This window comes from Stomoxys calcitrans, chromosome 2, assembly GCF_963082655.1.
Source record: "Stomoxys calcitrans chromosome 2, idStoCalc2.1, whole genome shotgun sequence".
In the NCBI taxonomy this organism is placed as follows: domain Eukaryota; kingdom Metazoa; phylum Arthropoda; class Insecta; order Diptera; family Muscidae; genus Stomoxys; species Stomoxys calcitrans.
This window is the reverse complement of record NC_081553.1, coordinates 92439496-92456364: the sequence shown is the minus strand read 5'-3', so window position 1 is coordinate 92456364 and position 16869 is coordinate 92439496. Positions and strand designations below refer to the sequence as shown.

The following is a 16869-nucleotide window of genomic DNA, read 5'->3' as shown; positions in this document are numbered from 1 at the left end:
ATGAAAATGAGTCTGAGTCGATGGGTATACTTATCAATGGATCTAGTTCTCTAGTTCTAGCGACATTTGTGAGGTACTATGTAAAAACTTCTCTCCAAAGAGGAGTCGCACTGCGGCACGCCGTTCGCACTCGACTACAAAAAGGAGGCCCTTATCATTGAGCTTATGTTCTTGGGCAAAATTTGCATTTGCTAGTTCTCTTCCTTCTTTGTGTTAAAAACAAATTCACTGTTATAATACCGGATTAATATCCACACCCTCTTTTTCAAACTAACTTAACCCAACCTAACATGGACAGGCAGACGGGCAGACGGTACTATGCCATGTAAAAACTTCTCTCCAAAGAGGTTTCGCACTGCGGCACGCCGTTCAGACTCGCCTATAAAAAGGAGACCCCTTATCATTGAGCTTATGTTCATGGGTAAAATTTGCATTCGCTAGTTCACTTCCTTCTGTGTGTTACAAACAAATTCAATGTTATAATCCCCTGTTACACAGCACTGGGGTAGGGTATAAGTATCAACTTTGAAAGTTGTACACATTGTGTGATACGTACGAAAAATTTTATATGACAAATGCATTTTTGTAATAATAAGCAACTTTTTCGATTAAATCGAGCTTTTATTTCATTAAACATTCATGCAGACACATGTCTATAAAACAAAGTACAACTACAAGTCTCAGGCTGACGACAGAGTGCGGGCGGGAAGCATTGCGTTGCTATAATATTTCATGCTATTTAAATGGTATAATGTAGCAGAGTGCGTGCGATAGAGAGCAAAACGTATTGTTTGTAAACATCAGCGGTTTAAGTTGTAGAGTTTTGTTTGTTTACTCAAGATGTATTCAGATGAAGAATTTTTCTTGCCGTAAAATAAAAGAAAATAAGTAAAAGTCGAAGAAATAATAGGGAATTCCATAATTTGTGTTCTATACTTAGAAGTCACCCGGAGTAATTTTTTAATAATACCAGGATGTCAGTAAATACCTTTGACTATATTTTGACGAAAATTTAACACAAACTAGAGAAGAACTGGCCAAATTTCATAATCCCCAATGCTGTTCGCCGGAAAACTAATCATAACTTAGAGGTAAAATTTGTTTGATTGGAATATTATTTATTTATTAAATAAAATTATGCTCATGAATTCAGAAATATTTGACACAAAATGATCAATGCCTTTGAAATGTCAAAAAAATGCAAAAGAATGAAGCCAATACAGCTCAATAAAGGTAAAATCAAAAAATAAACAACGAAAATTATACAAAGGCAAGCTAGTTCTTGCTATAAACCATTTCATAACACGCTTTATGGCTAACACTAGCGCCGTCTCGCTTGTAGCATAGTATTTACTCTGACAACATATGCGCTATAGCGTAAGGTTTATAGCGCCGTCTATCGCCATATCATAGCAACGCTGTTCGCTCGCACTCTGCCGTCAGCCTTATGAATGCCCAACGTAAGAGCTCATATGAAATGTTTGATAACGTAGTAGCAACTTAACTAATTCCCTTTTCATGACGTAGAGACACTGAAGAAGCTCAACAGATCATACTAACGATGGATGTCAAAAAATATTGAATAAACTACAAAATTTATTTGAACGAATGAAAAATTAATGTGCATGAGGTAACCTGACATTTTAAACATATTTTACAAGAAATTGTCGTAGAGACACTGATCAAGCAAAACGTCCAGAATTTTTTGCAAAAATCGACAAAATAGCCTTTGAATAAATTAATGATAAACTCTTTTGGGTTTAGTTGGTTCACTTTTTCATTTCGCAAGTCAAAGAAACCCTGATTATACCAAGTGAACGTCGAGAAAAAAATCCACTCAACACAGCATATAAGCATGAAGGAAATGCCCTTTAGTTATGTGCGTAAAGCATGAAGAAAATGTCCATATGGTTCATCCGTAGAAACACTAATGATGTTGGTCGCAGCTGAAATCGAGAAGAAAGTGAGTTAGTATGGACTATGTGACATCGAGAAGCTATTGCATAAAGAATCACCGTTTGTTCTTGCGATTTTTAAGATGCAGAACCTAGTCCCCGAGTCCTTTGAGAAATGGTTAGGTTTCTTCTGATATTTATAAACCACGTTGATATGAAATTAAAATGTGATTTGCTAGTTCGCTCGAAACGTTTCCCTAACATGTCTAGCGACCGTTTGAATGACACGTTTGTGGATAAGGTTCGCAATTCTTCACCTGCATTTGTCTTTGATTTTTTTTGGACCAATTTTTAAATATATGATCTCAAAGTGGAAAGGAAAGCAAACTAATTAATTACAGAAGATGAAAATTTATATGACCTTAGTGATTTTTTTGCGAAAACAAAATTTTTTGTATGATTTTTTTTTATTTTTTGTTTAAATTATTACAGTGGAATTATGTGAAAATATATGTATAGAATATTTATATATATATTTTATTATTATTATTTAGTCCTATGCTAATTGTATTTAAAAATATTTAACAAAAATGAGAAAATGTTGTAGAAGGACTATTTATTTTTGTTATATAACTTTTATGATTTTTGTTGTGTTTTTAATGCAATTTTATGATTTTGCCGTACATAACTTTGCATTGTAATTTTTCTTGTTGTTTTCTATTTTTTAAATATCAAAAATAAAGGAATTGTATAAAAAAAGTTTTTTATAAAAACTGTTTTAGTACTATTTTCTATTATTTTTTTTCTTTGTTTTTAAATAATTTTTACACTCTTTTCTCACCTGTGGTTAAAGAGAGACTATTTGTTGTTGTTGTTGTTGGCGCTAAATTTCTTATTGTTGGAGTAGTTACAGTAGTATTTGTTGTTGTTGTTGTTATTGGTGTTTCTAAATAACAGCAGGAGGGAGTAGAAGTTATAATAGTAGTAGTTGATGTGGTAGTACTAGCATTTGGAATATAGTGATTGAATTTCTCTAGATTCTTATGATACTGTTTAATATTAATTTTATCGAACTATATTACCGTACCACCAGGCGGTGCTGTTTGCGTTGGCGATAAATGTTGCGGTACATTCTGTAACAAAACAAAGAAAAAGAGAAAATAAATTAATGTTATATAAAACAAGTAAAAGCGTGCTAAGTTCGGCCGGGCCGAATCTTATATACCCTCCACCATGGATCGCATTTGTCGAGTTCTTTTCCCGGCATCTCTTCTTAGGCAAAAAAGGATATAAGAAAAGAGTTGCTCTGCTATTAAAACGATATCAAGATATGGTCCGGTTCGGACCACAATTAAATTATATGTTGGAGACCTGTGTAAAATTTCAGCCAATTCGTATAAGAATTGCGCCCTCTAGAGGCTCACGAAGTAAAATAGAGAGAACGATTTATATGGGATCTGTATCGGGCTATAGACCAATTCAGACCATAATAAACACGTTTGTTGATGGTCATGAGAGGATCCATCGTACAAAATTGCAGGCATATCGGATAATATTTGCGACCTCTAGGGGTCAAGAAGTCAAGATCCCAGATCGGTTTATATGGCAGCTATATCAGGTTATGAACCGATTTGAACCTTATTTGACACAGTTGTTGAAAGTAAAAATAAAATACGTCATGCAAAATTTTAGCCAAATCGGATAGGAATTGCGCCCTCTAGAAGCTCAAGAAATCAAATCCCCAGATCTGTTTATATGACAGCTATATCAGGTTATGCGCCGATTTCAACCATACTTGGCACAGTTGTTGGGTATCATAACAAAACACGTCGTGCGAAATTCCATTCTAATCGGATAAGAATTGCGCCCTCTAGAAGCTCAAGAAGACAAGACCTAAGATCGGATTATATGGCAGCTCTATCAGGTTATGGACCGATTCGAACCATACTTGGCACAGTTGTTGGATATAACAACAAAACACGTCGTGCAAAATTTCATTCCAATCGGATAAGAATTGCGCACTCTAGAGGCTCAAGAAGTCAAGACCCAAGATCGGTTTATATGGCAGCTATATCAGGTTATTAACCGATTTGAACCATACTTGGCACAGTTGTTGGATATTATAACAAAACACGTCGTGCAAAATTTCATTCTGATCGGATAAGAATTGTGCATGCTAGAGGCTCAAGAAGTCAAGACCCAAGATTGGTGTATATGGCAGCTATATTAGGCTATGGACCGATTTGAACCATACTTGGCACAGTTGTTGGATATCATAATAAAACACGTCGTGCAAAATTTCATCCCAATCGGATAAGAATTGCGCACTCTAGAGGCTCAAGAAGTCAAGACCCAAGATTGGTGTATATGGCAGCTATATCAGGCTATGGACCGATTTGAACCATACTTGGCACAGTTGTTGGATATCATAGCAAAACACGTCGTGCAAAATTTCATTCCAATCGGATAATAATTCCGCACTCTAGAGGCTCAGGAAGTCAAGACCCAAGATCGGTTTATATGGCAGCTATATCAAAACATGGACCGATATGGCCCATTTACAATACCAACCGACCTACACTAAAAAGAAGTATTTGTGCAAAATTTCAAGCGGCTAGCTTTACGCCTTCGGAAGTTAGCGTGCTTTCGACAGACAGACGGACGGACAGACGGACGGACGGACATGGCTAGATCGACATAAAATGTCGCGACGATCAAGAATATATATACTTTATGGGGTCTCAGACGAATATTTCGAGTAGTTACAAACAGAATGACGAAATTAGTATACCCCCCATCTTATGGTGGAGGGTATATAAACAAGATATATTAACCCAAGTAGTGTACGCAAACATCTGAGTGCAATTTTTTTCTCGCGAAGTGCACTATCTGTCAACGAGTTTTGGTCGTGTGTGTGCACTATAGTTAAGAACCATAACACACATCCAACGAAAACTGGCACAAACTGGTAACACACTCAAAATCAGAACTGCACAAATTTAACCAGGTAGTGTACAGCAACTACCTGGGTAAAGGAGTACACTATTTGTCAACGAGATTTTATAATGTTTTGGTTGTGTGTGTGCTTTATAGTTAAGAACCATAGCACACACAAATAATGAAAATACTCAAAATCAGAGTTGAGCTAATCACTAATTTTAACAGGTAGTGTACTCGATTTTTCGTCGTTGGCCAACTGCTCCTACTTTTTAAATTTGTCTTGAATTTCCTAGGTGTTAAATTTATCTTGTACATAATGGTCAACGTGTATTTCATTTTATTGTAGCTGCCGCCACCTTGGCCAGAAGTTAGCATGTCTGCCTGTGACGCCGAGGGCGTGGATTCAAATATTGGCGCTAACATCAGAAAATTTTTCAGCGATGGTTATCCCCTTACTAATACTGGCTTTATTTGTAAGGTATCCTGACATGTTCAAACTTCTCTACCAATCGCTGGTGTCGCTGTGCGGCACGCCATTCGAACTCGGCATAAAAAAGGCCCCTTATCATTGAGCTTAAACATTAGTCGGACTGCACTCATTGATATGAAAGAAGTATCCCCTGTTACTTAATGGAATGTTCATGAAAAAATTTAGTTTAGTAGCTGCGGATTAAATTCAACAAGTAAAAGCGTGCTATGTTCGGCCGGGCTGAAACTTGGGAACCCACCACCGTGGATTCTGCTAAAATATGGGAGCTATATCAGGTTATAGACCGATTCAGACCGTACTTGACACAGCTGTTGGAAGTCATAACAGAACACCGCATGCAAAATTTCAGCCAAATCGGTAGAAAATTGGGGCTTTCGGGGGCTCAAGAAGTCAAATCGGGAGACCGGTTTATATGGGAGCTATTTATAGACCGATTTGGACCGTACTTGGCACAGCTGTTGAAATGTATTGGGTTGCCCAAAAAGTAATTGCGGATTTTTTAAAAGAAAGTAAATGCATTTTTATTAAAACTTAGAATGAACTTTAATCAAATATACGTTTTTTACACTTTTTTCTAAAGCAAGCTAAAAGTAGCAGCTGATAACTGACAGAAGAAAGAATGCAATTACAGAGTCACAAGCTGTGAAAAAATTTGTCAACGCCGTCTATATGAAAAATCCGCAATTACTTTTTGGGCAACCCAATAAAAGAACACTATGTGCAAAATTTCAGCCAAATCAGACAAAAATTCGAGCTTCCTGGGGCTCTGGAAGTCAAATCGGGAAATCGGTTTATATGGGGACTATATCAGGTTATACACAGATTTGGACCGTTTTGGCACAGTTGTGGGAAGTCATAAGAGAACATAATGTGCAAAGCCAAATCGGTTGAAAATTGAGGCTTCTAGGGGCTCAAGAATCCATATTGGGAAATCGGTTTATATGGGAGCCGTATTGGGTTCTTGACCGATTTAGACCGTACTAGGCAAAGTTGTTGGAAGTCATAACAGAACACATATACAGAATTTCGGCCAAATCGCACAATAATTGCGGTTTCCAGGGGCTCAAGACGTCAAATCGGGAGACCGGTTTATAGGGGAGCTATATCCAAATCTGAACCGATATGGTCCATTTTCAATTCCAAACGACCTATATCAATATAAAGTAACTCTGCAAAATTTCAAACGGCTAGCGCATTCGACTACTATCGTGATTTCGACAGACGGACGGACATGGCTATTCCAACTCAGAATGTCGAGACGATCAAGAGTATATATACCTTATGGGGTCCTAGATCAATATTTCGAGGTGTTACTAGATTAGTATACCCCCATCCTATGGTGGTGGGTATAAAAATGACTATATAGAGGTCGATAATGAATAATATGCTTTATTATTTTAGTTCGATATCTGAAGCGGACCTCCACTTCAACACAGAAAATGTTATCCAAACTTATAACTAGATCAATCGGGATAATTACGAACTCAAAGGAAAGGCATTTGGAAATAGAATACGAATCGCATATTAAGCCATTAACGACGAATGGGTATAATGCCCAAGAATAGAGCTGTCTTAGAAATATGTATGTGAGAATGGAACTACAGTGGAAACCGCATAACTGTTGTTGTTTTTGTAGCCACATTTTCATGTGGATTTGGCGATCCTCGTCAAGCTCCTGTAGGTGAGCAAGCTTGTTCCGGTCCAAAGAAGATCGTCGTGGGAACAAGGTGGCCATTGGTTTTTTGTCATATCGAGCATCATAGGCACTCAGTATTTACGCAAGAGTCGGTGCCACCCGGCCTCTCACTAAGAGTCTCTCCGTTCGGTACCGCTGATTGTCCGCGACTGCCGTTGCAGCTACTCCGTATGGAGCATTCCACTATCCGCAACCTGCGGAAGCGTGTGTGGTACTCATTGTTATCCCGTGCCAGGCCGGAATAACTGTAATACGCTTTAGTGAAAAATCTCGCTTAAGTGAAACTTAATGGAAAGACCTCTTCATTTTTGGTGTTATTCAATGCAATTGAATTCACTTAAGTGAAAAATCTCTTAACTAAAAATACAGCTAAACTGAAAAGGTTTTTACACCCTAAATTCTGGCTTCATATGAAACTGAAATCTCATAAGTTAAAAATTTTTAATATGGGAAAAAAATTCTCGTCATCAACAAAATTCCCAGTAAGTTGAACACTGAGGCGGCAGCCCTTGCCGATGAAGGACTTCATCGGGTCAATCCGGTACGTACAACCGGCTGCCATGGAATTGGTTGTTTCGCTAATGATTATCTCTGCTTTTTGTACTGATCATTGCTCTTTTTAAACTCAATTTATTTCTAACATGCTGGTATGTTGACGTAAAAATTCGCTTTCACTTAGTCTCATATCGCTTAACCGAAAATTAATTTCACTTATCCGAACTACTTTTAACTTTTTCAATCCCAATGGTAGCCGGTTGTATGTACCGGATTGGCCCGATGGAGTCTTTCATTGGCAGGGGCTGCCGTCTCAGTGTACAACACACCGCTACAACAACAACTTTTAACTGAAAATAAAAGATAAGTGAACCAACGTTTATGAAATTTTAGGGTTTCAATTATACGGTTTGACTGTAGCTAAACGAATTTTTCCCATCATATAAAGTCATGTTTTTGGGGAAAATTGGCTGTGGAAAGTCAACAATTTATTATATCGAAAAAAAAATCAAACAAAAAATGTTCACAAAATTCGTAGAAGTGAGATTTCTGGAAACCGTTTATGTGTCTTGTTGCATTTGATGGTTTCTATATTAAAAAAATAAATGTATGGCAGAAAGTCTACTGCTTTTGACATCAGTTGCAATTCTATGTCAAAGTCATTAAATAAAATTTTAGCTTAATGGTCATAAAATATTAAGTAAATGATATTCTTTGTTATTAAAACAAATTGACTTAGGAAATAAAAAGATATATATATTTTTTTAATTTTTTCAAAAAACAAATAAACGAAGATGATAAACTCCCAGAGCACGGGGTAGTACTTAGAAAATAAAACAGCTATCAGTGGTTGTTGTTTCTAAATATAGAAACGAAAAGCTCGTTTCAAAGAAATTAAAGCCCTCACAATTTGTGGTGGGTGTATTGTTGTTGTAGTTGACTGATGATGCTAGTCACGATGACGCTAAAAACAATAAGATAGTGTAAATTTCAACGAAATTCGACAAAAAATGCGCATTTTATGGGCCCAAGACCTTAAACGAGAGATCCGACTATATGGCAGCTATATCCAAATTTGGGCCAAATTGAAAAAAAATCTCGAAGGGCCTAACACAACTAACTGTCCCAAATTTCAGCGAAATCGGACAATAAAAGCGACTTTTATAGGCCCAAGACCTTAAATCCAGAGATCGGTCTATATGGCAGCTATATCCACATCTGTACCGATCTGCGCCAAATTGAAGAAAGATGACGAATGGCCTTACACAACTCACTGTCTTAAATTTCCGCAAAATCGAATAATAAATGTGGTTTTTATGGGCCTAAGACCTTAAATCGGCAGATCGGTATATATGGGGGCTATATCGAGATATAGTCCGATATATCCCATATTTAAACTTAACCTGCCTATGGACAAAAAAGATTCTGGGCAAAGTTTCAGCTCAATATTTCTATTTTTAAAGACTGTAGCGTGATTTCACCAGACAGACGGACGGACATTGTTAGATCGTCTTAGATTTTTACGACGACCAAGAATATATATGCTATATAGAATCGGAAATAAATATTTCGATGTGTTGCAAACGGAATGACAAAATGAATATTCATACCCTCATCCTTCGGGCGTGGGTATAAAAAACAGCCATTAGCATGGCTGAAGGAATTCATTGTACTGGAATGGTCCAAAATACCAGCGGATTGCAACTCGTTTTTTAGCCGACTCAGAGCAATAGTCAAGGCAAAAGGTATTCATATCAAGCAAAAGTCAATAGATTCTAAAATTTAGATTGCTTCCAAAAATTTTCGTAGTTTGAATAAAAAAAATTCAAACAAAAAAATTTAGTTGTTTGTTTTGGTAACACTTCAGCTACCCTGTATTTAAGCAAATTAAACCGATTATAGCAGCTGTAATTGCTTATGACAAAAAAAAAATCAATCAATATGTCTACAATATAAATTATTACCAACAATCACTCACCGTTGAATAGCCTGGTCTGGCCCATGTGTAAATAAAACCATCCTGACATGCCGTAAGGAAACAATCCTCACGAAATATTAAAGCACTCAAGCGCTCATGGGCAATCTTCTTACACACCAATGGCTCTAGCAGTGGACATTCATCGAATCTTGGGCAAGCTGGCGTACCAATTAATTTCAATGGATCATATGACGTTATTATTGAATTGGATGTCGACGATGGCGAACAACCCGACATGTTGTGTGACAAAGAGTTGTGGTGCTGATGCGATGATGATGATTTGCCCAATTTAAGAGAACCAAAACTATGTGAAGAGGTCGATGTCGAATTGGCATTTGTTTCAATTTGTGTTGAATTCGCCATATGCTGATGATGATGATGATGATTAAGCGTTGAGGAATTATGATGATTATGCGATTTGAGGAGACTTAAGGCACGACGATTTTGTCGCGTACTGCCACCTTCTAGATTCAACGATTTCTTGTCGTTTGTATTGAGAAATGAGAAGTTTGATAATCTCTGTGTTAGCGAGTTGAATGCCGATATGCCAGAATCCGAAGATTTACTGCTAGTCGACGTTTTGCTATTGTAGCCTGATGACGAGGAGAATGTGTTTATGTGATTCCCCGTCATATTACCATCAATCGAATCTGACTTAGTGGTCGTTATGCAATTAGGGAATTTTATGGTACCTCCGCCACTGCCGCTGCCAGTGACGGTATTAGAATTGGACTTTGAATGGGCTTTCGTTGAAGTCGATGCCGCCGCAACAGAACTGTCATCGGGCGGGGTGTTGGCATTTGACGATTGCGATGATATTGTACAATTGGCTGTGGAAAATTTACTAGAGCTACTATTACTATTTTGTTCTCCCGCAGATGTTTGTGGTGTTGTGGTTGTTGTTGTGGTCATATTGTTAGTTTGAATTTCTTTGGTAGGACTGCTACAGTGCTGTGGTTGTGGAAAATTGGGATGGCCTATGGCCACTGGTCGTATAACTTTAACACCATCGGCATCGGTGCCGCCATTCATAAAACTAGTATCATTCAGATTTGAACTATTCACCCGTTGTCTTAGAGACAGTGGATGCCGCAAAATATCCTCCGTGATATCCCACAAACAAATTTGAGTATCTTGACTTACAGAGCCCAGACGATAACTTATGGCCAGTTTGTCCGGTGCCAGGGAAGAGGCCTCCGAACGAAACGACGCTGACTGAGGCCTTTGCCTTGAGTGTATGGGCGTTGAGTTCTTTTCATGATTTCCCGTCGCATAAGAAGAATCATAACCATTGGCGTTAGTTTGATCTCCCGAAGGATATCGCGATGATGTATATTCCATTATTTGATTTTCATCATCGGAAAAATCACCACCATCCCATGAGGTATATGAAGTGGTGTATGGATCAAATGCCACCACTGAAACCCATGATCGGTGACCCTGTCCTCGGGCCACCACACGTCGCTCGTGAAACGACCACACAGTAACCAAATCATCTTCGCCGCCCACCACAATGTACTTGCCATCTGGTGACCAGCATACACACAAAAAGCCACCAAAATAGGAACGTGCTATACCCAACAATTCCATAGTGTCATAATGGAACACTCTCAGAAAGCCATCTTGCGATACTATTGCCAAATTTGAACCGCATGGTGAAAAACAGAACTCATTTATGCAACAGTTCTCTGTGTTGAAGACCCACTTGTAGAGGGGATTTCTACTGGATTTCGATTTGCAGGTTAGTATTGAATAGCCATCGCCCATTTTGAAGGGCTGATAGACAGGCGCTGCCGGCGGACATTGTAGATTCTCGTTGTACAAGTACAAGTGTCCCGAGGCATGGGAGGCCAAAAAGAGATTTGGTGAATTTGGCAGCCATTTTAAGCAGGTCACTTTGGTTTTGTCAATAAGACGCTGGAAAGGAAAAATGGAAAACAAATTATATAAAGTGTCTTTTTTTTTGGTCCACTGGATGGCAAATACTCACATCTTCATTGTAAAGTTTTCGATATTCTCGCGGCCCTATCTGTGGGGAGACCAATTGAATTTGGCCTGTTGTAAAACCTACAAGCAAAGGAGCTCCAGTAGGTGTTGCTGTGGATGCATTGAAATCATGACAGCTAGGATTGGTTCCCTTGTAGAATTTCCTATCAATTGGTTTACTTAGTTCCGCACTCTATAACACAAAATTAAGAAAAACATTATTTTAATTAAGCATTATATAGAAGAATAAAATCAGGATTGAAAAAAATCTTAAACTATATAAAATTTTTAATTAACGTAAAATCTAGACAGATTTGTTATGTACAGCAGCAATTTCACACATAAGAGTCGTTTTTTACTATGTTTGTATGCAAACTTTTCAAAATCGGCTGAGCCGATTATTCTTAATTTTCATTAAATTGGGTGCGCCAATGTGATTAAATTTTAGCAAGCACCCGGCGGGGAAAATCGAAAAAAATATCTAATTTCACACCCCATAAAATGATCCCAAAAACGCGAATATAAATTCCGTTTTTGTGGCTCGGCATTTCGGAAATTTTGCGTTGACCACGAACATGACAAAAAAATAAAAAAAAAGTCCACCTACTGTGTTTGGTTAGGGGCTTTTAAATAATTGCAGAGAAGAATATTGATATGAATTTTAAAAAATAATAAGAAAAAACTTTTTACTTCATAAAAAAAGAAAAAATTTATAAAAAATTGAGCAATATTTAAAAAAAAAATCGCCTGCGCAGCATTAAATTTTTTTTTAATTTTTCGAAAACAAAAAAAAAATAAAGTTATTTAAAGAAAAAACTAAAATACTTTTTACATTTTCAAAAAGTATTTTCCTTTACGTCTCATTTTTAAGAAAAAAAATATTTTTTTCACTGTCGGAAAAATGGAGGAAACTTTTCTTTTCTTTTTTAATACAAAACTATAATAAAATTCAATATTTTCGTGATTTTTCAAGATGTTCGAAAAGCTCGGGATCATAATCAATGATTTCTATTGAAAGAATAGCATCGCAAAGTACTCTAAAGTTGACCAAGTGTGTGTTATTATAAAAAAATCACTTTGGCTAAGTTACATGGCGTAACAGAAATCGCGATACACCAAACAGTCAAAGTGTTTTGAATAATAAAACACACTTGCTCAACTTTTATAAGTTCTTTTCTATGCTATTCTTTGAATATAAATCATTGAATATGATGTCGGGTTAGAATAATTTCGAAAAATCACGAAAAGATTTTAAAGATCAAAACCAATCTGTATTAACATCGTTAGAAGGAGAGGTAATAAAGATTAGTTAAGAGATAGACGATAACATTGGTTTAAAACAAAGTTTGATAAATAAAAGAAACATAAAGGAATTTTAGATGAATGGTGAATAAAATACAACGAAGAACAAAATTGATCTCACGTCATAGAAGATCAAATACGTAACTTCCCCTCGTTTAAATTAAACCATGTCCACACTGCTATTTTTGCATAAAAAAGCTTAAATCGATGTTAATACAAAAGTTATTAATCTGAAATTAAAACTAGGTTATGTAAGGTTAGGTTGAAAAGAGGGTGCAGATATTAGTCCGCCCCATGCCACTATGGACATACACCTAAGTCAGTAATCGGCTTCTTGTGCGCTCTAAAAACTATAAAGTAACCTCTAAATAAGAAAATTTTAAGTTAAGAATTCCGTGCTACTTACAAAATCCTTAATTGTTTTCAATACCACTCCCCTAAGTTGGTTCATGTCTGATATTGTATCTCCACCTAAGTACCGGCATCTGTTGGACGCGAAAGCCGGGCAATGACAAAGGAAATGCTCCAACTAGTCATCACCTTTCCCATATACCCTACACATGCTATCACTTAACGCACCGATTTAACATAAGTGTGCTCGTAGTCCTATGTGTCCGTTAAATTGGCCCACCTTCGTCTTCCTAGTGAACAGCCATATTTCAGTCTTCTCTGGGTAAACATTGAGACCTCTGGGTCTAGCCCAGTCATATGCCATATGCAAGACCCTTTAGACCCTTCTGCATAGCTCGTTCGGATCCTTCCCCTTTAGAAGTATTATAACATCGTCTGCATAGCAGACGGGTTCAAATCCCTCCTCAGTCAGCATCCGTAATAGGTCATTTATGGTGGTCACCCATAGGAGTGGCGATAAAATGCCCTGTTTGGCGTGCCCTGTGCCACTTTCTCCCTTATATTTATATCCATGCGACACACAATTTATCCACCTGTTCCTTGGCATGGTTTATCCAGTCTCTAAGGACCGGGTCCACCCGATACTGGTCTAAGGATTGGATCAGTGTGTCGGTACGCACATTGTTAAATGCCCCCTCGATGTCAATGCATACCGCCAGTGTGTACGTTTTGGCATCGAAGGATTCTTCTATTTTATGCACAACCTCGTGCTGGGCAGCTCCACCGACTTTCCCTTGACAAAGGCATGCTGTTTGTATTTGAGCAGTTCGTTCCAGAATACGTTCCATAGTTTTGAGTAGAAAGGACGTAAGGCTTATGGGTCTATAGGCCTTTGGTGTCGCATAACTTGCCTTGCCGGGCTTGGGTATAAACATCACCCTTGTCTCCTGCCAGGCCTTCGGAGTATATGAAAGTCCTAGGCACGCTGTGAAAGATGGAATATTTCCATCAGTAACGACGGAAATATTCCATCAGGTCCGGGTGACTTAAATGGTTTGAAGCTCCTCAAGGACTCCTTCACCATAAATTCCGTTACTATAAACCTTCGATCAACATCATTATTCCAAGATTCCGGTGTCTCCGTGAGTCCCGTCATATCCTGTGTAAAATGGGTTTTCATCAAAAGCCTCAACATGTCCTCCGTTGTCTCTGCTCTCACTCCCATGTCGTCTACTAAAGTATCAGTTTGAACATGGGTTTTTGAGAGAAAATTTTTTTCTTGGCGGCGTCATTAACGCTATCGACCTGTTCGCAGAAAAGCTTCCAGGAGGCACGTTTTGCCGCTCTGGTAATCTCACTATATTCTTTGAGCCGTGTGTAATACACATCGCAATAAACTTCCGCTTTTTTGCGACGTGCTCTGTTAAAAAGTCTGCGGACCTCTTTTCCAATATTGCAAATCTCCCCGGTCATCCAGGGTTACTCTTGGGCTGATTTCCTTTTCCCAAGAGGACAACTATCTTCGAAGGACCCAACAAGTGCAGTCGTAATCCTATTGACATTTTCGTCCATGTCTTCTATGCTTGGACAATCTAAATTATCTTGCCCAAGTATTCTTCTGAGTAGCCTTCCGAATTTTGTCCAGTTGGGTTTCAACTTATTCCGGAAGCTTATCGGATTCGGCGCTGGCCGTGCTATTCTAAACCTAATGTAGCGATGGTCAGAGAAAGAGTGTTCCATGGAGACCTTCCCAACCTGAACCTCATCGATTAGATTTTCTGAACATATCGTCACATCTAATACCTCCTCCCTAATCCTATTAACAAAGGTAGCGGTGTTACCAATATTAAGTGTTATCAGGTCGTTAGTATTCAAGATCTCTGCCAGGGCTTGGCCCCGCATATTAGTGTTAGTACTACCCCACGAAATGTGGTGAGAGGGGGCATCGCACCCTATTAGTACCTCGTTTCGTGTCTGTTTTGCTTTCCCCACCAGCCGCGGTGTCGGAGAGTCGAAAGGCAGATAAAGTGATGCCAGGTATGCTCCACTGTCTCTCTGTCTCACCACTGTTGCTTCCGACGTTGACAACTCTGGGGAAAATATATAATTCAAATTTTTATGACAAATAACGCAGGTCCTCGGCTGAGTACCAGTGTTAGCATAGAATAATTGGTAGTTGATATGGTTCAGTCCAGAAACTTTGTTCCGGGTCGTCCATGGCTTCTGAATTAAGGCAATATGAATCTTGCCTTGCCCAGAGCGTGTATTGCAGTCTCGCTCTGGTGGAGGTGCATCTGGATTACCGCAATCATTAGTTCTCCAGTAAATGGGCATCTTGGGAGTAGGTGATGATCCAATATTGAGAGATGCCGTGATGGTCTCGTTGTCGGCCCCCTGTTTGTTGGGCAGTGTTGAGTCACCTGCCACTGCACGGCCTGATGTCGCAGAATGAAAATTTCTGCCTATCCTAGTCTTCCCAATCTAGAAAAAGACAGCTTTGCTCCCGTAGTGCGCCATGCCTTTAGTCTTAGTCAAACTTTTCACGGAGACTTGATCAATGCCAATTAAAACTAAAAACCTTAATAAGTTGTGCATTAACATCAAGTAGGGTTAAGGCATTTAATATCGATTTAATTCACATATTTGGTTTGTCTTTTAATATTAGATGTATGTACATTTTGCAACTCATTTATTCTAAATTTCGGCTCGTTCTTATGTCTTACAGACTTTTTTTTCTTTTATTGCCGTGAACTCCTCAGTCCTTTATTTTTCTCTCAGTCAATATGGTGAACTTTAAATCTATTAACCACTGTATCAAGTATTCCGATGTAGTTTCTATCTCCTTCAACCTGAAAATGTACAGTAACCAAATCGTCATCCCCATTATCGTACAAAGATTCATTGGAATTACTCAAATGATTGATTTGTCCTTGTCCTGATTTATCGTACTTTAAAAGTCTGCAACCGTATTGTCCCTTCCTTTAATTTATTCAATGGTAATATTGAACTAACTCAATTTCATTATCCACCTTTACAGTCTAGGACTTAATTCCTTTGTCTGCGATTTCACAAGTAACCATCTTAATGGTTGGTGATCAGAAAGTATGTCAAATTTCACCCCATACAAGTAGGGACGGAAGTACCCAGTCGCCCAAACTATTGCAAATAATTCCTTCTCTGTAGCCGAATAGTTTTATTCATGAATATTCATGGTCCTACTAGCATGTAAGATTGGGTGTCCGTTTTGCTGTAAAACTGCACCAACTGCGGTGGCACAAGTATCAATTATAAGCTGAAAAGGTTTTTGGAAATCAGGATACTTTAGTACCGGATCTTCAGTTAAAATCCTTTTCAGTTTTTCAAAAGAATTTATGAAATTAGGATAGTTGACGTCCAATCTAACATCCTTCTGCAAATATTTTATCATGGGATATGCCACCTTTGAATAATCTTTAATAAATTTCCGATAATAACCTGTAATACCGAGAAAAGAATTCATCCTCTTAATGTTGTTCGGTAGCCTTAAATTAAGTATTTACTTTTTCCTTATTCGGCTTAATCCCCTCTGTCGTTAGCAAATGTCCCAGGCCCAATGTCTGCTTGGCAAAACATGAGCATTTATTCATTTGAATCTTAAGATTCACTCTCCGTAATCTATTCAAAATCTTTCTTATACTTGTGATATGCTACTAAGGACTTGTCGAAAAAATAAGGATATCGTCTAAATAGACGACGC

General features: G+C 38.0%; 1 protein-coding gene across 1 annotated transcript in view; it reads right to left on the bottom strand.

Moving 5' to 3' along the window:
* Window positions 1-2160: 2160 nt before the first annotated feature.
* Window positions 2161-16869, bottom strand: part of LOC106089273 (WD repeat-containing protein 20) — a 34569-nt gene continuing 19860 nt past the window's right edge. Inside the window, exons 2-4 of the mRNA XM_013255096.2 lie at window positions 11485-11673; window positions 9495-11411; window positions 2161-3028 (exon numbers count right to left, since the gene is read on the bottom strand). Of these exons, the coding sequence (XP_013110550.2) occupies window positions 2969-3028; window positions 9495-11411; window positions 11485-11673 (2166 nt within the window). The 3' untranslated portion in view covers window positions 2161-2968. The remainder of the gene's footprint in view (window positions 3029-9494; window positions 11412-11484; window positions 11674-16869) is intronic.